The sequence below is a fragment of the Hippoglossus stenolepis genome, chromosome 18, assembly GCF_022539355.2.
Source record: "Hippoglossus stenolepis isolate QCI-W04-F060 chromosome 18, HSTE1.2, whole genome shotgun sequence".
NCBI classification, from domain to species: Eukaryota; Metazoa; Chordata; class Actinopteri; order Pleuronectiformes; family Pleuronectidae; genus Hippoglossus; species Hippoglossus stenolepis.
Window position 1 is genome coordinate 4,677,526 of NC_061500.1, and position 27,041 is coordinate 4,704,566.

General features: G+C 43.9%; 1 protein-coding gene across 1 annotated transcript; it reads left to right on the forward strand.

Annotated features, from left to right (window-relative positions):
* The first annotated feature begins 787 nt into the window (after window positions 1–787).
* Window positions 788–27,041, forward strand: arrdc1b (arrestin domain containing 1b). The gene is made up of 8 exons (XM_035184709.2): window positions 788–921; window positions 16,729–16,839; window positions 20,519–20,569; window positions 22,381–22,535; window positions 22,897–23,079; window positions 23,200–23,376; window positions 23,519–23,975; window positions 24,081–27,041. The coding sequence occupies exons 1-8, from the start codon at window positions 804–806 to the stop codon at window positions 24,143–24,145; spliced, it is 1,317 nt and encodes a 438-aa protein (XP_035040600.1). The 5' UTR covers window positions 788–803; the 3' UTR covers window positions 24,146–27,041.

The following is a 27,041-nucleotide window of genomic DNA, read 5'->3' on the forward strand; positions in this document are numbered from 1 at the left end:
GTGTGAGTTTGATCTCGGCTGGAAAATGCAAACTCAAATTAGTCCCCTTCAGATTGTGGTGTGGTTGAAAACTTTGGCTCCATAATGCAGAACTCCACCATGCTGGACAGGAAATGGTTTAGACTAACTTCCTGCTCTGTGGTGCCGCACGGGGAGAAACCGGTAGAACCAAAATGCATCTATTATACTACATTGGTGAGGAATGTGCCTGATATACAACATTTCCAGGAAAGTGCATCGTAACACCGAGGAACTACTGTACAAGAGAATTGAGATCTGAACTGAAATTAAAATTAAACAGGAAACAACTTAAAGTAACATCAGCAACAATGGTACATCTGAAGGTAAGATAAGATAAGATATACTTTATTGTCCCCATGGGGCCATTTGCTAAATCAAATTAATCTTAGTTAAGAATATTGACATCTTAATTTATTTTAGCTGTTTAACTAAATAGATGAATAAATAGATAAATACCACTATTAATAGCTATAATAATAGTAACATATCTATTTTGAATGACACCTTTGTTGGAGGAAGTTTGTGGAAATATTCGACCACGTCTATTATTATTATGATCATCAAATCAACCTTAGTATCAGTCAAAGATCATAAAAACGCCACATGAAGAGTTAAATGATTAAAAAAAATAAAAAACATGCAGATCTGATCCCTCCCTCCTGCGAGTCAACAGCCACAGTGACGTCAGTGGCGTGCACGGGAGCGCGCGGCAGCAGGTGAGTGCGCGGCGTCGCCTCCTCTGTGCCGGAGACGCAGCGGCGGAGCGGCGCAGCGGCGGAGTCATGGGGAAGCTCCAGGAATTTGACATCACGTTCAGCGGCAACAAGGTGGTGTACGGCCCCGGGGAGTCCATCGGCGGCACCGTGAAGATACGGACCAGCAACCCGCTGCAGTACAAAGGTGAGGCGGCGGCCGTTGGTGTTGTTCGGTTCCGGCCCGCGAGTCGCCCGGTTCGCCCGCGGTGCGCGGAGATCCAGACAAACTTTCCGCCTCCGGGGTGAGGACGCACGCGGGGCGGACGGAGGACCGAGTGGCGGCGGCGTGGTTCTCCTTCGGTGTCCCGCACCGGAAACATGTTCTCCGGTTGCGGGGCTCCGGGGGCTTCGGTGCCCGCTGCTGTGCGCTTCCCGGCTCTTGTGCCATTTCAGCCGGTCGGTGCCGCCTGGCAGCCGCTGAGAGGAGAAACCCACATCCTGCAGCACATCCTGCCGCCGACTACATGTTGCTTCCATGTATTGTTTTGTTCACCAAGCAGAGAAAATGTTCGGGGATGTTGTTTGCGCAGAACAACAGGTGTTAAGAGACTTTATTTCCCTTTTTTAAATAACGATCTTCATGTGTTTGTTGTGTGTGTGGAGGAGAATCTAAAGCTTTTACTGTAACTCAGGGCTGGGCATTAAAATAATATCAATAATGATGACAGCATAGTTTAAATATAAGGACATAAAGTGCTGGTTCAAGTGATGAAGGAACATATTTTCATTAATACAGTTTAAAATGACAGCAACAATGACATAACCAAAGTTCAAGTTGTTTGTTTTGGCTCTTTTATTGTTATTATTGTTATTATTATTAAGTGTACAACTGAATTATATGTGTCATAATATTAATACTACTAATAATAGTAAAAGACACAGTTACAAAGTGCTTCGCAAAATAAAATCGCAAAGTTAACAAATCATAAAAAATCCAGACAAAACAAGATAAATCAACATTAAAACAATAAAAGAACAATATTAGTACAATGTTGCCTAAATGTATAGTGTGAGCACAGTGAGGAGGAAGAACACCGTTTGTTGCCGTTTTTAAACTTAAAATGAATAATAATGTTTATTATATATCGCGATAATTATCGATATCGACTCACGACATGTATCTTGATATATTTTTTTTGGGCCGTGTCATCCAGCCCTGCTCTAACGTCTCACAGAAACTCCTGGAAGTAGTTGGTAATGTGGGGAGAAGCAGGTCGTGGAGAGCGGCTCTCCGAGTTACCACGGATGCTCACAAAGAATCCATTGTGTGCAAAGTGATCCTTGTGGGGATTCTTCCCTGATAATGGGGGTCTGCTGTCAACTTGAGCCAAAGCACTTTTTCCAGGAGAGTCTGGCTCGGAGGTATGTTAATTGACTGGGTCTGTAAATAAAGAAGCGCCGCTGTGAAGTGCACTGTTGTTTAGGAGATTTCTGTTGGAAGGAGAAGGCTTTAAGAAGTTCATGTTTCATCATCGGTGCGTCACAGGAAGCGCTCAAAATTCAAAAGAAAACGAAGGGAATGCACAAAACAGACACAATAATGAGACTGCTTCTCTTTTTGATGCGTTTTATATGAGGGAAACAGCAGAAGATGAATATAAATTTAGCCAAATTTAAATGTTTTGGATTCCCAGTTCCACGTGTTCGTGTCATAGAGTGATTAATTTGTCATAACGCACTGGCTGCCCTGGAGCAGATGGCGTTGCTGCAGCGGTCAGAGCTCCTGCTGAGCTCTTTTACACTGTAAGGTCACACGACTGTCGCCCATCTGTACTTGATACCGGGCGTTATTCCTACATTTAAGCCCCGTGGTGCTGGATGCTGTGGAGCGTGGTGGCTTGAAGAGCATCCACAACAGCGGGGGGAGCTTCTCCAAGTCAGAAGAATCAAAGCAGTGATGCTGACAGTTGTGGAATGACGATGAGGTGATAGACGGGGACAGAATCTGTCCGTTCACTTTCGTTTCATCGAAATGTATGAACAAAATCCGACTTCACACCTGCAGCGAAGTGTGAAAGACCGCTGTGTTTTCAGTTCTCAGATTCTGCTTCAGCTGGACGCCTTCACCCTACACTGCCTCAGGGATGGTTTTACCTTTATAGTAAACACAATTTACTGTTTTCAAAACATTATAGTAGACGAATGGCGATCAGAGAGCAAATACCTCAACCTCGGTAGAGAAAGTGAAAAATACATCCTGGATCTGCATGTTTTTCCAAATCTGCTCCAAAATCAAAATCTTCCTCCTGTAGACTGTTCATAAAAATGGACGTAGACTCTTGATCCAGAAAGTGAAGCCAATGCGGAAGTGCCCGGAAACCTGTATTCTCTCTGACGACCAGAGGACAACTCCACTGGTTGTCAAAGAAGCCTGTTTCTATAGAGGTTTATGGCAGTTTGCAATCCAATGGTTGGCGACGTCATGGTAGGTTACCACCATGGTGCTTTGTTCTGTTTCGACCTGCCCCTCCACAAATTGTCATGGAAATCGGTTGAGCAGGTTTTGCGTTATCTTGCTCAAAGAAAGACAAACAACGATGAAAACACAACGACCTTGAGTCTTATCCGTTGATAAATATTTAAGTAAATTTTCTCTGCGCCGACAGTCTGTCAAACTTCCACAAAGGGTCGTCCTCTAAAGAAGAGAGTTTAGCTTATTCAGCCATGATGAATGTGAATTTACTGGCATGCTGTTGAGCGCAGACCACAGTGTGTGTGGCATCGAGGCGTTCTCTCATTCATCATCTGGAGTGGCACTTTCTGTATCACAGAATATTCTCACTTGCGTTTCACCCCCCGAATGAAACTAAAGGTTAAAACAGAAGTTGTATAAGAGGTGGTTGTTTTGTCAGTTGTCAGTTTTTCCTCCCCTGACTCCTCCTGTACTGCAGTCGAAGAGCCCTGTGCTCCGTCTCGGGCTTTCAGAGCATCCGTTAATGTGCTGTAAACGCTGAGGCTGCATTATGTGCCCTGGGACACACCCCTCTTAACCATGGCTGCCGATGACTGCATCAATCAGAAGGCTTGAATCACGCTGCAGCAGGGAAGTGTGTGCAGGTCGACTTTGCTCAAGTGGCAGGATTTCCTGTTTTTGTGACTTGTGAGGAGAACAGTCGTCGGACCTGACTTTTATTACCGTGAATGGTTCCTCGTGTAATAGATTTTCTGCTTTTATTTGATGAAGGACGCCTCATGAAGGCAGTTGATGAGGTTCATGTGTGTACACGTTTTTACTTCACAATCTGAAGAGACTGTTTCCATCCTGATTGTAGAGTTGGGGCATAGCAGGAAAGCGGCCATTTGACACCAGTGGAGCTTAAATTAGCTGATAGACACAAAGTTAATCATCAACATTTCTCCTGGTTCAGTTACGGTTCCCTCTCCTCGTCCTGACAGCGGATGTTCCCGTCCAGGAAACTGATAATTTGATATTTAGGGTCTGTCTGCACTTTATCAAAGTGCACAGTTAGGTTTTTGTTTTAGGTCTTTGGAGTGAGTTTGTGTTTGTGTTGTGGCTCCAAATGATCTGTATGAATTCTTCTTTATTTGCATTGCTGTGGGAGTTGGGTGTGTTCACAGTTACCAGGTAGGAAGGTGAAATAAACACAGACAGATATTAATAAACAGATCCAGGCTTTCTGAATCCTCCGCCTCACTGTATTATTGATGATGGAGACCATTAGACAGCATCTGTATTGATTAGCTTTGAGCAGAGCCATGAACGCATGAATGAAAGGACTCGAGTACGCCACTTACAAACATTACTTACATTAATGTTGAACCTGCACTACAACTCCGTTCAGCCACTTACCTGTATCCAGACATAATGTTCATATTGGATGATCGTGCAGAGTTTTCAGCAGCAACAGCCAGAATTATGGAGCCAATATTGTTGAAATAGGACTTGAGTGTGTTAATGTAGAGAGTTGTGTAACAATCCATGTGTGCGTAATCAGATTTTTAAATGTTTTAATGTTTCTGTAAGTGCTTACTGAAATAGGCAAAACCTAATTTTGTGAAGTCATGGCGATCTCGCCCTTTTGACTTTTGACCTCTAGTCAGTTCATGTTTGACTCTTTGGGTCCAAGTTGTACCAGATTTGAAGAAGTTCCCTCACTCAGCGCCCAAGGTATCTCTTTCTGGAGAGTCAGACAGACAACCTGAAAAACATAAGGCCTCCAGCTATGGCTTCATTAAAAACACACCTACTTCTAAGCAGGGCTTACCTCTGTGTTAATGGTGACGAGTTATATATCCGAGGTTAAAGAGGGCGTAGCCAACCTGTCTGTTCTGTTCAGCCTCCTCTTGTTTCTCCGTCGACCTCCTGGCTCTTTGTATGATGTATGGTTACTTGATACAGGAGATGTTGCTGCATTGACCCTGTCTGTCAGCTTGTAGGGTCATTTCATCTCATGTGGGACATACAGTGAGGTCAAAACGTCTGACACCATTAGGAATGTCCTCTGTATCTCTGTATTGACAGTTTACTTCAGGCTCCAACGTGTAAAGCTGCTTTCAGACTGTCTGGACGTTTTCTGGACTTTGCCGTTCTGGAAAACCGACTCGGACATTTGGGTTCTCACGTACAGCCCCTTTGGAAGATTTCTGGAAAATGTCCAGACTTGAGTGCATCTCTGAAAGCAGCTTGTCCTACTGAGAAGCCCGGAGGTTTGGAGCAGCAGTTGAAACAGGAAATTAGTCGCCTCAGGTGAGAGTCCACTTGACCTGACTCTCTGACGCTTTACAGCCTCATTCATCCTTTTTAAAACAACATATCTAGGTTGTCAACAGTGTAAACGAAGCCGTGTCGGTGTGTTGTTCTTTTGTATCTTCGATTACATCAGAGGATCTCAGCTTATCTTTTAGAACAGCAGACGCACAAACATTCACTGTAACCCAATCATAATCTATGGTAATACAAACCAACAGCTTTATGTAAACAAGAGTAGTCGTCCCTCAGGTCTACGTCAAGCTGGCCACAAGTGTGTGTATGCACTCACACACACTGACACGCACACTTTGTACCTTTGAACTGTGTTATTAGTTTTTTTTTAATCTTGTATTTAAACCGGAGATTTGTGAATTGCTGATTTTGTGGGCAGTAAACAAATTACTAACCCATCCTGGTTCCCCGAGTTTCACTATAAAGGTTTCACTACAATTTAGTGTGGCCCTCCATGGCTGTTGTTCTTTCCCGGACAAGTCCTGACTTATCCACAGAGCTGCTCTCTGTTCAGCAAAGAATTTATTAAGTGTAACTCAAGATAAGACAGACGACTGGGAGTGTATTCAGTCACCAGTGGGTTATCTGTGCTATGAAAGCTGTAAATGCCATTAACCTCTTACCTTTTTAATGTTAAGAAGGTGTGGGTCCCCTCATCTGGAAGAAATGTGACTGCTGAGATTGTAATGGTTATCTTAGCTAAACCTTAATATTAGATTTAGGTACAGAGTCAAATATACTCTATGTCTTTAGTATAGAGTATTTGTCCTGTAGGGTTAGGGTGGTTGACTTCATAGAGACAGTTACTGACAGAGTTTGCAACATCTTTCATTCAGCGCTGGAAGTCGAGTCTTGGCAATAAGAACCAATCAGGAAATGAATGTGGCTGAAAACCTAAATTGGATCAGCAGCATGTCGTAACCTCTCTGTAGCTTGGAAACTCTGAAATAGTTTGTGAACAGCAGAAACGTAGTGGTGGTGTACTTTAAAATTAAAACTTTAAAGGTTCAGTGTGTAGAATTCAACGACATCTAGTGGTGAAGTTGCATGTTGCAGCTGAATACCCCTCACCTCACCCCCCTCTTCCAACATGAAACAGAACCTGTGGTAGCCTTCAGTTGTCATAAAAACTCAAAAGGTTTAGTTTGTCCAGTTTGGATGACTGTAAAACATAGTAGTGTGGATGTAGCAATACCTCAGGGACACATACGTAACTTTATTCTCAGAGAAATCAACATAAATTTTCTCACAAATTCCTAGATCCACACTAACGGGTTCTACCTCGGGTAATTCCCGACCTCTCCACAAAACTTCATGTATATCTGTTGAATAGTTTTTGCAAAATCCTGCCAACAACCAAACAAACATGTCTGGTGAATCACCGACACCAGTGTTGTCACAAGTGTTTTACCTGCTGGGAAAATGTTTGCACCGCAGCGTCAACACATTCACTCTTTTACACACGAGGGAAGTAATAATAGAAAGCCAGTGTTTGAAACTATGTGGGCAGAATTTGAAGTGGGCACGGTGATGAATGACTCAGGGTCGTCTCACAAGAGAAATGAATTCTGTGTTGTCAACCAGTTTGACCTTGGATATGCAGTCCAGGCAGGAGCAGGGACTGTGCATGTACAGATACACTGAGTAGTGCACACGTATTTGAATCACAGGGACTGTAGTGAAACCGAGGCTGAAAGACATTACCATTAGAGATAATGGTTTGGTTTCAGGAGGACGCTTGTAGCCCAGATTAGCAGCATATTCATCACTGTTTTGGATTCAGCTGATCATCAAACGCTGTGTTTACACAGAGAAAACTGGGATTGAAATAGATACAGAATAAATCAATGAATCCAGTGTATGTGTCTGTTCTCTCTGGCTCACGAAGACATCCCCGCAGGCTGAGGTTTCACTGTGAGCGTCTAGACTCTGGGGGCACGACTACATCCTCACGTCACCACCTCGAGGGTTAGTGACAGGAATTCACAGGAGCTGCATCCGGATTATTAGGACATAGTTTCACACACCAGCCCCTAAAGTGATTTATAGTACATACTGTAGACTGAGGAATATAACAAAAACGTCTATTGTTTAAGATGGGAAAAACTACAACTTCAGCTACTAGTGCTTCTAATAAGCTCCTTTAACAACAATGAAACACCCACTCACATCTCGCTCTAATGTGACAGGGAACAAATCCACCGTTGTCTTTCAGCATTCTTCTTCTTCTTTGTTTGTTTAATTAGATTTTACTGAGACGTGCAGGTTAAAAAAACGACTTGAGCGAATGAATAAATTATCTGGAAAAAGGAAGAGGAAGGTTTCTTTTTATTCCCTTCTGACTTTTGGTGTCTTTTGTCCTGACATGAGGAACGTGATGCATGACTACTCGGTGTGAGTCAAAGCGACTTCATTCTCTCTGCTTCGTTTCATTGTGGTGGGGATGGTGGCATCGATCCACGTGTGTACGTCATCAGTCTCCACTGTGCCCATAGAAACGGTGAATCAAATGGAAATCTTGGCACCAGCTGCTCCGGCTCCCCTTGAACTTATCTATCCAACCCCCCCTGTCTTTTGAAGTCTGTCTCACTCCTCCTGATGGGCACACACCCCAGCTCCACCCGCTTTAAAGCGCTGTCTCACTTCCTGTGCGGTAAAATGAGAAAAAGAGCAGAAGCAGTTTGCAGACAGGATGTTGTTCTTCTGAGAAAGTTGTCAGCTGGGCCTGAAAAGAAGGAAACTCAAGATAGAAAACTTCAGCCTGGGAGAAGAAGGTGCTTTATGGCTGCACTTGTATATTTTCACTTGTATATGAATTAGAGCGTGGCTGTTATGAGCCTTTCACAGACATGTCAGTATCGTTGTTTGTTTGCAGATATGGAAACGTTTAATTTTACAGAATAAACAAAGGTAGTTTATTTTGTCAGTTTTAACACTGCTCCATGTCGGCCTTCTCCAAAAACAACTGCAGCGGCAGCGAGCTGCTTCTCCACTAAGTTTAGCTCCTAATAATGGACCATGTGTTCCAAACAGTCACTAATTACACCGGCAGCCCAAGTCAGTGGATGGTACTAATGAGTCAGATATCGTGGGTCATCATGTGCCGCTGTTGCAGCTGCAGATACAGCAAGAAGACCATTGTAGCCGCTCAGACACACCAGCATTGTTCAGTCAGCTGTGATTTAACTGCGACAGTTTCATTCAGGCGGGTGACGGAGGCCAGAGTGTCACCGTCGGGCGTCAGCTGATCCTAAATGTCTGATCAAACATGTTTGGAGCAGTGTAAATATAACTGTGCCGGAGGTATAACACAAACAGTGTTTCCCACAGCGTTATATTCAATTTGTTTTGGGAGCAGGAGGGGGTGTGTTGACTCATGTGAGAGCATGCAGTTCACTTGTATGCACTTCAGGGTCCCAATGACAGGAACGAGATTCGAGAGCTTTTGACGAGGGCAGATGTCGGTGTTGATGTGCAACGCTATAAAAACGTGATTTCCTGCCTCCTGCATGCGCCACCCAGACGCCACCTCTCACATGAACACTCTGGAGATTGTCCTGTTGTTCTGAATGTTTTTCTGACCCTGGACAATCTACTTCTGCATTCGTTACATGTGAAAGGCAAGGACAATTGCTGACTCTCGCTGAACTTTGGTCTATGATTCATAACAGTCAGATCTCTTGTTCTCAACTGTCTCAACTAAGATGACTAACAGTGCCGTCTAGTTCTGCCTCACACTTTCTGCTGGTTTCCTTCTTTCTTAGGTCCTTAAATTTTGTTTTTGATGTTTTTTAAAGATGTAACCCGATTCAACATGAGTTCCAAACCAAACCACTTTGTTTCAAACCAGTAAAATGAGATCAGGTCGACCGAGGACGCTGCTGATTGCTATGAGGGAGAGGCCAGTGCTAAAATGTAGGTCGCTGCTGACATAGATACCATCGAAAGTCATCCCAGCCCGGGAAGAGGCAGTGTTTAATCATTTTAATTGCACCAAGACAATGAAATGCAAGAAACTATCTGGAGAATCAAATGATTATTTATATTTAGCAGCTGCATTACCAACTGGTAATGTTTTTGTTGTCCTGAAAGACAGAGTGCAGAGGAGGGAGGGATTACACATCACACATCTGCTGATTGTTTTATGATGTAACTTCGGCAGGGATAAGCTTCTTACACACACTGTTTGCAAGGATTTGTGTGTACTGTTTGTGCAGATGTGTATGCACTTAAAATGCATGCAAACACTAAACAGCATCAAGTGATCAATGGTCTTAAAGCATGCAAAGCTTGACAGAAACCACAGGGTTGGTGGAAGAGTCCTTCAGCCGGTTAATGATGTAATGCTCATAGAACAGTTGTGTGTAGGGCTGGGTGATATGGAAGAAAGTCAATAACGATATCACGATATAAATCAAATCACTGTTTCTGCCTTAGATGGTAAAAAAGATTAGTGGTATTACTTGTCTTTGTGGGCACGTGCTTTCACAATTTGCAGTGCACGCTACTCTGCTTTTTGTTGGACTTTAAATAGCCAAAATAACTCCGTTGGGATCTTCTTCTGTAACGCTGTCACTCGAGTTTTCGTTAACATTTTCTGTCATTATTTTCTCTTTTATCTCCCACTCCTGACGTTCTGGTGTGCACGGCTGCAGGAGCCCAAACATTAACACGTCTATGCCGGCTGCTGCTCCTACGCTTTGTGTTGTGTGTGTCAACCTAAACTGACGTGGCTGTAACTCTATTCCAGCCATATGCATGGTTCGGTGCGGCGCTATTCTCATCATCGTTTGTTTTGTCTGTCAAAGCATGGATGGAATGAGTTCTGAGTCTGCCTCCAAATGACATGAAAAACGCAAAATGGTGGCGCTTGTATCCTTTGTGCAACAGGAGGAAGTAGAAGCACATCGTCCATCTTTATTTAGAGTCTGTGAAATAAAGGGTTTACCCTATTTTCCACTTCTGCTCTATATGTCAAATCATGGTTGCATATCGGTCAGTAACACAAAAAAGTAAGAAAAGGACTTGATGAGCAGATCATAGTAGAGTATCATATAATATAGTCGCTTCATATAGTTAATTTGAGTTGCTGACTGAATCAATAACCTGTTTATTCATGGCCAGCCTCATTAAACCAGAAATTCCATCTCTAGTTTCTGTGGATTTAGTCTCAGTGCACTGTTTGCGTCTGCTGCCGACCTAACAGAGAGGTTACCTAGGACATGTCTGAGCGAACAGCCCGCCCTCTGTTCTGTTCTGCAGGGGATTCCCTTACAGTCACTCCAGTCAGGAGTAATAGATCAAAAGATCAGGTGGCCGTGTTTGACATGTCTCACAGGGAGGCAGTGGAAAGAGGATAAGGGGACACGCTGGAAAAGTGAGAGGGACTAATTGTTTGCAGCACTTAAAGATTTAATGAAGGTAGTAAGTGTCGCATCGGATTACTCGGCTGTCCTTTGGCACAGGGGCGAAGGCTCGGACCTCTGGGGTTTGAGGAAGAAACTAGGAATCATTTTGACAAAGGGTTTTAGAAATGTTGCCAGTGTATTTTTTTCTGTCATGTCATTCACGACTATTGTTATTGAAAATGCTACAAGATGAAAAATAGCTTCTCCAGAAGACTTTGTTTCTGTCTAAAGCTCAGACCTGTCAAAACAAAACGAAAAGGGAAATCTTAAATTTTGTGATTTTAACATGAGAGAAATAATAATATTATCTCTCCATGACGATCTAAGCATAGGATGGTTTGACAATCAAAAATTGGACTAGCCATGTCTAGATAACACACATTTAACCTTTAGTTTAACCTTGAAGGCGACATATTCTGCTCATATTCATGTTCACAATTGTTTTTGTTTCCTTACTTGAAAAGGTTTACAAGCTGGAAACAAATCACTTTCCTCAAACTGTCCATTGCTGCTGCTCCTCTTTTCAGCCTCTGTCTGAAAAACTTTGTTTTAGCTCCTGTCTCTTTAAGACTCTTTAAGAAATACCAGCCTCTGTTTTTTAACCTGGCTCTGTTATGGGGGTGTGTCAGCCAACGGGGATTCATTATGTAAACGTTGGTTACCGTGATTTCACGATAGTGCAGAAGTATTGGCCGAATTACTGAGGTATTTCAGAATCTTCCGTATTTAGGAGAACTAGATAACACACTAGAGGAAAGGAAACATTGAAAAACGAACTTAACTTAACTGAAGTGCGTTTATTGGCATCATTAATTCCACGTCAGTTAGATTTCGTTAGGTCAGGTTTTGTGGTTTGTGTCGACCGAACTTTCAGTGTAAAACCGCCCGGACGTATCCCACTGACGCTGCTCTGGACGTCTCCGTACCTCATTATGCAGGAATGTATTTAAATGACGTCCGAGGAGCCTTTTCAGTGCATGTGAGGAATGTTGATCAGTTCAAGTCATTCAAACGGCCTTTTCTTGGGCAAGCTCATGAAATCCTAATGGTTGTAAAGATGTGTTTTTTCTATCTGCTGTGAGTCAGAGAATTGTCTCACTCTGCTTTGTTCTTTGACCTTAAACTCACTTCAGACCATCACCTGAAATTAGACTCAGGAGAAATCAGTGGGGGGGAAACAAATCTGTGCTTCCAAAGCCGACTCCTTTTTTCCCATGAAGTGATGCAAGAGGCAGTAAACTCTGACTTCATGGTTTCACCCCACAGGCACATTTTCTGCCTCGTGATTAAACATTTGCTCTTAGTCTGTGTTTTGTTTGTACCCATGTGTAGAGTGTAAAAAACGTTTTTCTGTAAATAAACTCAGCCATGTTTGCAGAAGAGCAAATACCAGTTTTGTGTAACTGGCACATTTTCTCGGGAAGTGGAACGGAGACAGTGGAGGAGGAAATTGGCATCAATGACTTAGCAATTAAGTGTGAGGGGAAAAAATAACCACAAAATATTCTTATAGGCATAATGAGGACACAGTAGAGGAATAGCTTTATAAACTTTTACATGACGATACAGCACTTCTGTGTAGCTGTTGTTGTTTGTAAAGTTATTGTGTATCAGTGTGACCCTTGTATGATTTTAATTACTTCTATTTAATTGTTGATGTAATGTTGTTTTTTGTGTGAGCCACTACTGGAATTTCCCCAAGGGTATGAATCAATTATATTCTTATCTTATCTTCTCTTGACCCCCATATATTACTCACAGGTATTTGTTTTTGGTAGATAACTGTAGACGCAGTATTTGCTATGTTCGCTACATGCTCACAGGTAAGAAAACTGTCGTAAATGAAACTGACTTTTTTAATTGGTTAAAATTTGAATAATTATTTAAAGATTATTCTTATTCTACTTTTTTAATAATCGGTTATTGATTAAGTCATTGTTGAAGCAAATATGCAGAATATTTGGTGGTTCCAGTTTGTGAAATGTGAGAATTTGATGCTTTGGTTACAATAACATTATAGTAAATGTAATATTTTGAGAGTGTTTAGGACTGTTGGTTGTCAGTAGTTGTAAAAAATAACTGGTGGATTAACCAATCGTAAAACATATGGTCAAATATCAGGTTAAATTTGGAAAAAGAGGTTTGTAGAAAAATATGTTCATATTTCTCAACGTAAAGTATAATTCTAGGTCAGAGTAGCTACTGCACCAGTATAGTGCAGAGTTTCAATTGTAGCCCAGGTATAAGCATGATAATACATGATTCCTGATTTACATGATCAGCAGATGAGGTCGAAACGACTCAGTCAGGTTTGTGGTTACCTCTGCTCAGGCTGTTTGTGCCAAGTGCAGTAAAATCCAGGGTGTGTTTGAAACAGATTTATCCGAGTTCCCTCATCATGAGCGATCACCTGACTCATCAGAACCACACCTTCAACTGCCAGCCACTTCCTCCCTGACCCACCATCGCTGATCTCACCCTCATCAGAGAACCAAAACACAGCAGTCGTGTTGAGGCAGCCAGCTCTCCAAACGCTATCGCTGCTGACATCTCCTGGATCCGTCGGCCCACCCCGTCTAACTCGCTAAACACAATGAGTAGTAGCACCAGGCTCCTCTCCGCCTACACCACACTCCCATTGAACTGTGGAGAGGACCTGGACCGACTCCAGTGTGTTGGTAACAAATCCAGTCAGCTGCTGAGTCAGAGCACGCTCCGCTGCCGGCTTCTCTCTCGTCTGAGTGTCAGTTTGCCTCAGGCTGTGGTTTATTCTGTGGAAAACTGGCCCCTGCTGTAGATTCCTGTGCTGGCAGTTCCCAGGTGTGAATCCATCGCTGCTGGTGCGAGGGCAAGTTGGAAGTTGTCAGCTTCAGTAAATTAACCAAAACTCAGCGGGTTGAGTTAGCATTAAGATTCTAGTTTGTACACTTCTGAAGTTGGTGAAGAGCTTCGAGCACTTGCTGTTTGAGATCTAATCGAATTTACCACGAATATCGATATTTGAAGCCGGCCTTCTTCTTGTTTGAAGATCAGAAAGATAAATAACAGCCTGATTAGTTTTGCTAAGGCTCTTTTCAGTTTTGTTCAATCAGCAGTGTAAAGACATATTTGGCAGCTACTAGTTGTTTCAGGGGGCTTTCACATCTTAGTTACTGGTGCAGACATTCTGACGTCTCAGTTCCAAAATAGTTCAGACTTTTGGGAAATTTGCAGGAAGCTGAGACAGCATTAAACAATAGAAGAAGAAGGTTGTAGTCATTATCCAAAAACATTTTACTGCGCTCCCTAACTTACAATGTGAAACCAAAACAAACCAGATCAGATTTAAATAACATATCAAAGACATGAAGCTTGGTTTGAAGATTCATTCGGACCTTCAAGTGTAAAAAACGCCCTTAATTTAAAACATTTCTGACATGATGGAGTCACACAGGTTTTAAGATGAAAACATAAAAAATCAAGAGGTTTTATTACAAACCAAGCACGAGGCTAAATTTAGGTTTGGACTGTTGGTGACACATTTCCTTCTTGTGCGGATGAGGGTCTCATCCAACACATCATTACCACCCCTGATCCATCTGGCTCCATGCGTGTGTGGAGGGGCTCGGCCGTTATTCAGACACAGACAGCCGGTCTCTCTGCCAGAGGAGCCCGTCTCTTACGCAACTATTCTCTGTTCAGCTCTGCCGCTGCCACTCTCCCTGCCGCTGCTGCTGGATATTAACAGATTATTCCTGCACTGACCTCATGGGCTCGAGCTCCTGACTTTACCACAACAGACACATCACGTCACAGTCGTTTCTCTCTTCTCTGCTCGGTGAAGCCTGCAGAAAGCTCACGGGTCGTGTTGATGTGGAGGATATGGAGGTTTTATTCTCCCCCCGTGAATGAGGCAGATGGCCAGAGGAGCAGATTGCAGGGTGTAATTAATGGCCGAATAAATGGACATTGAGCTGCGGAGATTTTAGTTTTTGTTTTTACCGAAGAGGTCCCTCCCTCTTCCCCAAAAACTGTGCCAATGGTCCTGCTGGTGTGGAGAGAGCTGCCATCTGCCACTCTGAGGAAATGTGTTTGTGTGTGTGTGTGTGTGTGTGTGTGTCTGTGTGTGTGATGCCAGCACAGGGTCACAGGATCCTGCATTGGTATGAGCTGTGATTGGTTAAACACAGACTGTGGCAGGATATTTTTTACATCAGATTGTGTGTTGTCGTTTTTTGTTGTAGTAAATGGTCTGTATTTATATAATGCTTTTCTAGTCTTATCGACCACTCTGGTACATTCACACACACACACACACACACACACACTCATGCAGGGCTTCAGGCTTCAGGGTTCAGTGTTTTGCTCAAGGACACGTTGTCATTCAGACTAGAGGAGCGCTGGTTAGTGGAAGCTGGTTAGAGGGTTTTGGCAATATGACGACAACAGGTCGACATTTTTTTACTTGGCTTCCAGCTGTGGACCCCACGGACACCTAGTTCTTATCAACCCACTTTCTGGGCAGCTTGGAGTCATTTTGGAGCATGTGCACAGTTGGTGCCCCTGTAATGTACGACTCGTGCCGGTCTTGTGAGGAGAGGACGGTGTTTGAAGTATCTGATTCCACACTGGGACTGATGAATAAACATTGAAAACAATATATAGTCCTGTCTGTCTGTCTGTCTGTCTGTCTGTCTGTCTGTCTGCTTGTCTGATGACTGAGATAATACAGAGGCTGCGTCAGTTTAATCCTCTGCTTTCTGTCACAGTTATGATGTGTGTGTGTGTGTGTGTGTGTGTGCGTGTGTGTGTGTGTGTGTGTGTGTGTGTGTGTGTGTGTGTGTGTGGTGTGTGTGTGTGTGTGTGTGTGTGTGTGTGCGTGTGTGTGTATGTGCATTAGGGTTTTTAATTTCCTCTCAGATGGATAAACAGAGGGATAGAGAGAGTATGGGTTGTGTGATAAAGAGATAAAGAGAGAGAGAGAGTCAGGCTGTGGTCAGGCTGTGGTCACGCTGCAGGCCAGTAGATCTGTTTCTACCACACGACTGTTGATCTCTCTCCATTCTCTTGGCGAGAAGGCTTCTATTGTGAAAAGCCACAACCATCAGTGAACATATCTGCAGCTTGTGTTTCTTAGGGTTAGGCACATTTTTTGTGTTCTTCCAAACATAAGGCAGTATGACACAGACATGAAAACACTGGATTCAGGTTCAGTTCTGAGTCTGCAGAGATTTTCAGGTTAATCTGAACGTCCTGCTGTAACATCAGAAATCTTGATATGACTTTAACTTTCCCTGTTTCATCATGATCGTCCAAACCAGTCAAACCGGAATCGTCCACGTCTTCAACCTCTTTAACGTCTCCGGTTTCAGCGCAGCTCGTTGGTAAACATCCTCCTCCTCACCTCTGGTTGTTGACAGGGGCCCGTAATGATTTAGTGAGACTTCTCTCTTTGTGATTCGTTCTCATGGCTGATCAGAGTGTTTCGTGCTGCCAGTCTGGGTTTTTCACTCTGCGGTGCCCGAGCTGCTTTCGATTAAGAAGCTCTGCTAACATGTACCGTAGGTTTTGTGATACGTCACCATGTCAGCATCACGGAGCGTTTCATATCCGTCACATTAGTGATACTTGTTCTACTTAAGATTATGCAACCAGCTGTTGTTGCAAAATGACAATTCACAAATGTCAAATGCAAGCATGCATCAAAAACAGAAATAGATCAAATGAAGAAACTAATGTGCAGAGTAATCTATACCTGCAGCCCCGTGTGTTTTTTAATGTTGGGAATGTCTTACTGATCCTGAACTTGACATCTTTTTTTCTTTCTCTCCTCTTATTTCAGCCATCAAGGTGAACTGTCAGGGCTCATGTGGGATCTCCAACAAAATGAACGACGCCTCTTGGAGCCTGGAGGAGCAGTACTTCAACAGCACATTGTCTGTTGCTGACAAAGGTGACAGCAGCAGAATCCTAATGGCTTTATTTTTAGGGTTTCTCTGAATCCCCCTCATGTTTTGAACATTGAAGCACTTTACCTACTTTCCAGGCAGCTTTTTATTCGTGGAAACATTAAAATAATCTTCTCGTACTGTTTTCAGGTATGAACTCCCAAAAATATGAAATATTGGGTCTGTACATTATCCTGTTTGTGTTTTTCATGTGAATAACACAACAGGAGATTGTCAGGAGCGTTCACATAAGGGGTCAGGGTAGAACATGCAGGCGGCAGGACATGTATTTTTGGCCAGCTCTCGAATCTTGTCGTCTTTTCAAGTTGTTTTCTTGTTCGGCATCGTGTGGCTCCTGTTTTTCATCCTGAGATATTTGGGCTGACAGTTTTCCCAAGGGGGCTGACAGGAAAAACTCTGCACAATGTTTGGAGCAATTGACTCAGACATGAGCAGGAAAATGTCCAAGTTAAGTGCATCTCTAAAAGCAGCTTTATTAATCCAGAAGGGAAACCAATGGCTGCCTGGAAGCTAAAGGAAAACATGCAGTTTATAGACCTGTAAAAACAGAAGCATGGTCCTTTAACACCACAGCACACATGCATGTGACTGGGCAGGTTCTCTGCTGACATCCTGCATGTACATTTGTAACAAAGGTTATGATTTATCTCTCTTAGCTGCGAGCACTGAAATGTCAGAGCCTCCACAGCCCTGTCAACACGGAGCTGTGTAACATGAGTGAATGCTCCTGCCTCACTCTTCATCTGGTTTATGGGAAATCAGCTGCAGCATTCAGGCTTAATCTCTCAATGGCAGCAGCAGGTTTTTCGCAGCCCTGTAGTGAGGATTTAAAAGCCTCAATCAGTCAGAGTAACCGTCCCCTGTCGGGATGCTCCCGCCTCCCTGTCTGCACGCCGCCTCTCTGAGCTCGACGTGGTTATCAGTGTCCAGCAGCGTCCGATGAGGGCGTCGGACATGCTCCGCGCAGGGTGTCATTCCGCCCTGCTGCTCTGAGGCCCTGCTCGCCTGTGGAAACCAGAGCTTACGCGACCTTTTGTTGTGAGTGGGATCTTCCATCTTTTGTATGTGTTGCGTGATACCGCCCACAGCCAGACGTTGAAATGTGCTGTGTGTGCATGAAATCTGCTGTAAATGCAAATCGCACTGTGCCACTTGCCGGTGGTCTTCGGAGCATGAAATCCATGTTGATTAAAACACTGCAAAGCAATTTAATATTTAGTGCTGTTTCTCAACATGTGCAATATACATCAGTTTACATCCTAAACACGGCTGGGAGGTACATTTATTTCTGTAAATCTGTAGTGGACAGAGGAGAGGAGAGAGAATAGACAGTGAGCAGTGACTCAGAGAAAAGTAAGTACTGTGAGGTAAACTAACTTTAGAAAAAAGAGTTTGGTATTTGTTTGTTGAATGAGGAAGAAAGTTTTTTATTTCTCAACATAACAGTTTAGTATTAATACTGAATCGCAGGTACTGTTCCGATGCTTGTCTTCACAACTTGTGTTATGAATAAAAAACAGTCAGCCTACGATCCAGGGCTTTCTGGTCTACAAAACCTATTAGTTATAGATGTGAGGGTTTATGGATGTTGAAATCTTTGAAGCAACAGTAAAACTCATTAAACACCTCAGTACATTCATAATACACAGACAGAACCTAGTGTAAAACACCAGGACCACTCCCTGTAAATAATTCATTACACACCCTCCCTCTGCGGTTCCCATTTATCTCTGACATTTTTTCCATATCCCATTGTCTTCCGAAAATGGGTTTGCTCTCTCTCTGCCCCCCGAGGGCTGAGCAACACGGGGAGAGTGAGACAGGAAGGGTGACGGAAGACCACCACACACACACACACACACACACACACACACACACACACACACACACACACACACACACACACACACACACACACACACACACACACACACACACACACACACACACACACACACACACACACACACACACACAAAGCGAGCCACGCTCTGTGGCTGGCTGATAATGAGCTATGCCATGGATGCTTGACGGTTGGAGGAGTGAAGAGCAGTGATGTCAGAGTCCACTCTTCATCCTGTCACTGTTGTGGGTTAATGCCCCCACTGCTCCACTGTTACTGTGGCTCTGATGAAGACTTGTTTTAGCAACCGACAGCTTTATATTTAGACCGTTTGAGTTTTCGTGTGTTCTCATATGTCACATTATTCATTCAACATCTTGGCCTATAAAACATATAATGTAACCTGACCCTCCTTTTATTGTTCCTCATTCATTGAGACAGGTTTTCCTCTGTGTATCTGTAGCAGCTGCTCAGCCCTCTACAGTGGAGTGTATGATATAAGGTGTCGCACCTGTACTGGTTCAGAGCACGAATCCTTCCACTAGAAGTAAACATGATGCAAATGAACACACACACACACACACACACACACACACACACACACACACACACACACACACACACACACACACACACACACACACACACACACACACACACACACACAGTCTGGGCACTTCCCCTCAGGAACCTGAGACTAACGGAAAATGCTGTGTGCCCGTCCCTAATGAGAGGAGACATGTCGCTTTGTGGAACAATTTAGTCGAGCTGTCGGCTCATTGGAGAATTATTAACCTGGTTTTCTCAAGGTGCTCTCAGCGAAACAGAGACGCTGATTGGCTCCTCATGTTACTGTTATCCATTTAATTGACCTTGAGAAGTAAACAAGTATGAAGGCGTTTTTTTTCAAATTACACTAGAGCAGCAAATGTGTGTTGAATAGAATAACATTTTGTTGTCGTGAAGATAGACTGTATATAGAGATGGACGACAAAAGTGAAGCCTGGTGGCTGGCGGCAGTATAGGTCATAAACCCCGCCTCCTCCATGTTAGTCGATGGGACATGGAACAAACTTTAGAGTGACTCACGATTGGTTGAGCTTGTGTATCAACGGCTCCTCGATACTGCGACTCCACCCCCTGGTCAGTACTGCGCGGACTCTGGCTCCAAATGCACAAGATGGCAGCGTTTGTATATTTTGGCTTCACTTCTCGACAGTGGGAGGAAGTGGAGACGCGTTGTCCATCTTTATTTACAGTCTATGGTTCTGCATCGTTATTAAAAAGTCTCTTTGTTCTTTGGAAAACTTAGACAGGGGTTTTAAGTCTTTGTTTACAATATGAAAAATGTAGAATAAAACCAGATGTGTCTGTTAATTGTTAATTGACCTGTATTGTAACAGAGCAGAGTGTCTCCCTCAATCTCGGGGTCGATTGCTGCTGCTCGTAAATCACTGATTAACTTTGCTGGGAAAAGCTCCAGCTACGTGTGTTGACCCTCACACACCCAACGCTTTATCACTTCCTCACCGTGACGCCGGCTGACCCGGTTTCGATTGCAAAGTTTTGTTCGCCTACAAAAGAAATCTCGTCCTGGCTGCCTTTGAACGGCAACGCCTGTTCGTCTCAGAAACTCCATCCCAGTGGGAAAGTGGGTGAGCTCCACAGGCCGGGTGCCTCGCCGGGTCATCTACTGTTTACCAAGACGTGTGTCGTCAAATAAAACACACACTCACACGCACAAACCGTTTGATTTATCACGACATTGATGTTTTTCTTCTCATTCCACTGGGTCACTGATTAACCTGCCTCTTTTACAGGGATTCTGGCGGCAGGCGAACACAGTTTCCCGTTCCAGTTTCTTATTCCAGGTGAGTGCAAGTGCTCCTTCCTCTATGTCGAAGGCACGCCCTCCATTCCCGTAATTGTTTTCTCGTCGACCTGCTTCATCAAAAGTCCACAAAGACGTCAACAGGAGGAGCATGCAGGTCTGATAACCTGTTCTGATCTCCGCCCTTTGTCCCTGCCACAAAGCAGACACGCAGTTCTGTGGAAGTGTGTGAAGAGTCATTGTGTTGTAATACAGTTCAAACAATCAGGACGAAGATTTGATATCTGATGCCACTTGTTCACAAACAGGTCCTCGATGTGGACAAGTGACGGTTTCCTGACGCTGCAAAACCACAACCGTGCAAATCATATGATCAGCTGAACACACTCGCCACCTGGGAGGGCACACACAGACACACACACACACACACACACACACACACCCGGTGCAGCGTCTGTTATCTTGCGCTCTCTCAGGCGTGGGCTGAAGCACAGGGTGGTTCAGGTTATTTATAGTCCTCTCTCCTGTTGTGCAGTCACTGTTTAATTGCTCTTCATGCACCCATGCCTGTCCCCCCTCCTCTTTCAGACTTGGGAGCATCAGCACAGTGTTGACTATCATGTTGTGATAATTGACTCAGGAGAGAGGTGTCTCCTACTGACCCCTGCTGGTGGGGTCCAGTTTACACGTCCGGAGAGTCAACCTGACTTTATTAATTTCGACTTTAAAAGAAATTCAATAAGAAGGGGAACGCATTCCTCTGGTAAAGCTGAGTTAATTTACATTAAGTATTTCCTTTCTTTTTTTAGTAGTTCTTAAAGACAAGGCTAAGGGTCTTGATTGACAGCGGAGACTGACTCGTGATTGTTCACAGGTTACTGAAGTTAATCAGAAACATCATCTCGAAACAGTGACTTTTAAAACAAATTCAGCTCAGTTTATCGTAAGTGTCCCGACATCTTTAGACCTCCAAATCAACGAGTGTTTCCAATGGTTCCTAAAAGCAGGAAATAGCTGCCTGTTGAAATGACGTCAGCGTCTTGACATGTGATAGCAGCTGAAAAAGTCAGAGGGAGGTATTTGCCTGCGTCAGGCTTCACCCTCCTCAGCCACGAGCTGCTCAGTCTGCTGTGTCTCCAGGGAGTGTCGGCCCGGTGCTTCCCTCTGCCCCCCCGTCAGGGCGTCTGCTGCCAAGATGTCTGCAGCACAACAACAACATCCCGCCTCTCCTGGTTAATTCTTATTGACAGCGGCAGCAGCAGATGTTTCTGCGGAGCTGCCATCGGCCCCACTCACATTAACATCTGAATGAGGATCAGGGAGGGAAAAGGGGAAAAGGAGCAGTGCCACAGAGCTGCTGGGCTTTTAGTTTGACAACACGTTAATGACCCTTTATTTGTTTGGTGATTTAAATGCAGATTGTTTGTATGAAGCCCAGTGTCAGATGGTATCTCTCCTTCTGTCTGTCTGGCTGCTTTCTCCCAAAATAGTTGTTTTTATCTCGCTCCTCTTAAATTTCCTGCCCTCCGGTGTTTTTCCTCCTCGTCTCTGTCCTTAACTTGAGTCCAAAACAAAATTGTGTCCCTTTCTGCTCGTGGACAAGATGTGTGTTGTCTGAAAGGCTCCCTACATCTTTACAGCTCTGATAGAGGCCTTAATGGACGACACTTTTATTCTAGCTCTGTCCTCACCCCACTAATGGGACTATAATAGAGAGCATACTTCCACCGAGTTCTGTGGAAATATGTTCAGTAATTTTTATGTTTTCCTGCTGACAAACAAAATGTCCTGGGTGAAAATATAACCTCCTTGACAGAGATAATAGTTTCTTCTTCTCCTCCCGCTCTTCAGTCGCTGCCCCGACTTCCTTCGAGGGTCCATTTGGGAAGATTAATTACCGCGTGCGGGCCGCCATCGACACCCCCCGCTTCTCTAAGGACTACAAAGCCCAGAGACTCTTCTACCTGCTCAACCTGCTGAACCTCAATGAGGTGCCGGACATTGAAGTAAGTGTTCGATGCACAAATCTGTAACTTTTATCACCTCAATAATGTTTCTGAGACTGGATTGAAAGTGTTTGTTTTTAAACCTAATCTCGAGACGTGAGGTCTGGTTTAATGCTTCTCTTTATTTGATCGGCCTTCCGTCTTATTCGATTTCACGGCAGAGAAGGATCCAGATTCATTTTCCCCTTCACTCTGCTGCATTGCTCACTTATCATTCTCGCTCTTCCCGTCATGGCTGCCAGTTTCCTGATTCTCTGGAGCTGTGCAGGAATAGATCATCAGCACAACGACTGCTAATGAGCCGGCTGACTTGCTAAACAATCCACAAACAAACATTTATCCTGCGACTCTGTCTCTGCAGCATTTGAGCTACGCTGTGACCACGAAGAAATTCAGCTACCTGCTGGTGAAGACGGGGACCCTGATGCTGAAAGCGCACAGCGACCTGAGGGGCTACATCCCCGGGCAGGTCATCAAGTTAGCAACTGAAATCCACAACAAGTCTGGGAAGGACACGGGATGTGTACTGGCCAGTCTCATACAGGTACACACTGGATTGTCAGACAACCAAAATGAAAACATTACCTCCTTTGCAGAAGTAAGAAGACTGTAAACATTATTCCATAACATATTCATAGTCACATCTGCATTTCTTTCACACCAGAAAGTGACCTATAAGACCAAACGGCCTTTGTTTGACCTGCGGACCATCGCAGAGGTCGAGGGAGCCGGAGTGAAGGCAGGAAAACACGCAGAGTGGAGGGAGCAGATCATCGTCCCTCCTCTTCCTCAGTCGGTGCTCGCAGGCTGCAGCCTCATAGACATCGAGTATTTCATACAGGTCAGAGAGAGCGTGGCCATTGTTGTATTAAAAGTGTTTGTCATTATCCTTTAAGTAGCGGGATCTACCTGAATGATATATCTCTTTAATAATAACGTAATTCAGGCCTATGCTTCCTTCATAAAGTAAATGTGTGTTACAGGTGTCGCTTAAGTCTCCGGACGCAGTCGTCACTCTCCCCATCTACATCGGCAACATCGCTGTGAACTTATCTCCATCGAGGACCATTCCCTCCACTCCAGACCGCTGCGGCGGCGCCATCGCACCCGGCGCAGCAGGGGTCACACCCAGTGCCCCACCGGCGGAGCCATATGAGGGGTCGTGTGCCGCGGGCATGGCCAGCGAGGAGATCCCGACCAAGAGTCACTCTCAGCAGGATCCCTTCGGTCAGCCGGTCACCATGTCGCCCAGCGCATTCGGCCACGCACCAGGTGCAGCGCTGCCTCCCGGCCACAGGCAACCCGACATGTCGGCTCCAATGTTCTGCGTGTCCACCGGGGCCACCATACCTTTCTTCACCGAGGGAGACGTGACTCCTGTACCCACTTCCTGTTCGCTCATTCTCCCTCCAGAGTACAGCAGCTGGGACTACCCTCATGGTGAGTTATCCACATAACCCTCACACACACACACGCAAACACAGTTTAAGAAACACTAGACTTGAACTCCAGTTTTACTGACCAGTGTACGCGTCTGTGTTTCAGAGCCTCCACCCAGTTACGAGGAAAGCTGCAGCAGCGCCAACTCCAGCATCAACAGCCGCCAGTAGGAGAAGCAGGCGACGAAGCCTCGTGACCACACCCACCCCCATCTGTCTGCACTCGCCTGTCGACCAATCAGAACAATCAGACACTCTGGGTGAAAGAGGATGGACGGTATACCCCCCATCCCCTTCTCCAACACCCCAAAGATTTTTTTTATCCTTCTTTTTCCTCTAATAATTAAAAAAGGGATCATATCTTGTATTGAATATAAGAATTTTAATTTCCCCTCATGTCCCTGCAGGTCGAGTCAGGTGACTTATCACTGTGCCTAAAAGACAGATTTTGGATTGTCGCGCAGCATCTCGAGGATTCAGTGGTTGGACATGTTTTCTCCTCCTTTTTATTTGGTCGTCAGTGAATCGTTGCATCTGTGATGCCTTGAAAATGATTGGGGCCTTTGACAAGACCCGACGTTGGCCTTTTTTCTGTTTGTGCTGTCGTTCTAGTTGTGCACTTGTTACTGTCGCCCACTGATCGTCCATGTGTGTGTCCTCATCGCGAGCGAGGCAGAGGTGTCTTCATGCTGGATGTCAAGAGGAGAGCTCACAGCCACAGCTCCTGGTCTGTGTGTAAAACCAATCAGATCTCCCATGTGTTGGACCTTTCATCTTTTCATCTTTTCATCTATCAAATCCTGCTCACAGGGAAATAATGTCTTAGGTAAAACCTCTCAGTTGTGTAACTTTACACACGGGTAGCAGTAAAAATATTCAAAATACATACGTCTATTTGATCGCTTTATTGACATGAATGAATAAATTATTAAATATATATGTTGAGAACATGTAAAATTCAACAAAGGAGAACACATTCACTGATTGACTCTGGTATTGGAAGTAATACATAACATAAATAGATATATCTTATTATTTGTATTATTGGGATGATAAATGTGCTGCCACCCTGTGTCGACTCATAACTGAGAGGTTTTGCTTTGAGAGCAGTTTTGTATTCTGGGGACAGTTTGTCTGCAGATGAGGCTCATTTCCCTGCAGCAGGACTCGGGACTGCAGCGCCGATGCAGTCTTCCTCTGCCCTCGTGTGGCCACAGCTGGTAAACGCTTTCCTCTCGACTTGGTCCAGATGCAGTGATGAGCCGTGCAAACTGAAATACCTGAGTCTTCAACGCACCATCTGATGTCGGTTGTATAAATGTACATTTTTGTTTCTTGCAACTGTCTGTTGAGCAGAGCTGGCAAATACAGAATATTTAGTTTTTAGAAGTGATGCAGGTGTTCTGCATCATTGTTTCAGTCCTGTGAGGCCACAGATTGTTGTTTCTCTCCTCTGTGTTGCCTTGACTTTCTTTCAGTGCAACATCAATGAGAAGAGAATCCTCTGAGATGAACATCGGTGCAGATGATAAACGTACATGTGCACGACGCTGCACTTTTTGTCGCTCCGAATGTGTGGATTTCTGTGAATGTGCACTTCTACTGTATATGTGTGTGTGTCTGTGTGTTTTTACTCAAACTCAAAACAGTAAAACAGTTTTTACTCAAACTCAACAGTCAGAAATAGATTCCTTAGTTTCTGTGTTACATTTACTGGTAAAGTAATTTCTTTCTTTCTTTACCTGCATGATTTCAGTTTTACAGCAACACTATGTAACAGCGCCCCCTGCAGCCACACATAGTGATTGACTCTATGCCTGAGTGTGTAGTCCCACTGAAGTGAAACACATCTGAACTGTTGATATTACCCATGATCCCCGGCTTCCAGAACCAGAATTGTTGCCGCTGTAACAAATCCAACAAACTCTTCATATTTAAACGTTTCCTGCTGATTTATTGGAGATAAACTCTGGTTTAAAGGTTAAAAAGTTGCATAGTGTTGCTTTAATTCTCTGAGTAAAAATGTCATTTTATGATTTTTATGGTGTCACCATTGTCCAAGTTTATTCATCAAGAAAACTTTTTGTTTTGCACATATACAATGATTGGTCACATGTAATAAATAACAGCTCATTACTTGTGTTTTATATCTGATTTTACATACATTTGTCTAATTTTGTCTTATATTCATGACAGAAAATATCCTTATTCTTTATCAGGCCAAGCCCAACACACACTCGTTTCCTGTGGGAAACTAATGCCACTGAAAACCGTAAGCACAATTTAGACTGAATGTTTGTGTGTCAGTTAGTGTGTTTGTCTTATTCCACTACACATCAGTACGATCTCAAGTTAATATGCTCTGCTGTTTTTTTTCTCTCTCTTGACTCAAGATCATGTTGCCACGTGTTCTTAATGTGAAATCTCCACAAATTTGATTTTTCTAATACTGTTCTGGCTCGACATTATTCTGAATGCATGCCTTAAACACTGTGGACGTTCATCGCCCCCTACAGGAGCCTGTGATGCTCTCTCCTGTTGCAGGGCCTCTCCCTGTGGATGTGCTAAGTGCACTTGATGTAAACAAATGTAGCTTTTAAACACGGTGAGGAAACACTGGACCTTCAACTGGCTGAACGTTTCACTTTTACTAGTATTATTATTATTGTTGTTTTAGAAAATGTGCAATTCCTCTCATCTCCAAGAACGCTTCAGCAACCGCCTGGTTCCCTGAAGTTTAATTTCACGTTGCCTTTTTTTTTTGTGGGGAAATCACTTCTAATTCTGTAGATTTCATCTCCACCAGAAGGTTGAAAAGCTTTACAGTGTGAAGCCCCATTTGTTCAGTCGTTTGTTTTTCACTCTCTCTCTCTCTCTCTCTCTCCTCGTCACACATATTGATGAGTGGTGTCTGTTTTTTGTATTTTTCTACTTGTAAACTGTTTACAGGTGCAGTATGCAGATGATATAATGTCAGCGCCTCGATCAGTAAATGTAATATTTCAACTTACAGTGCAGAATCAAAGTTGTACTGTACAGAATAACAATAAAAAACAATGATAACATG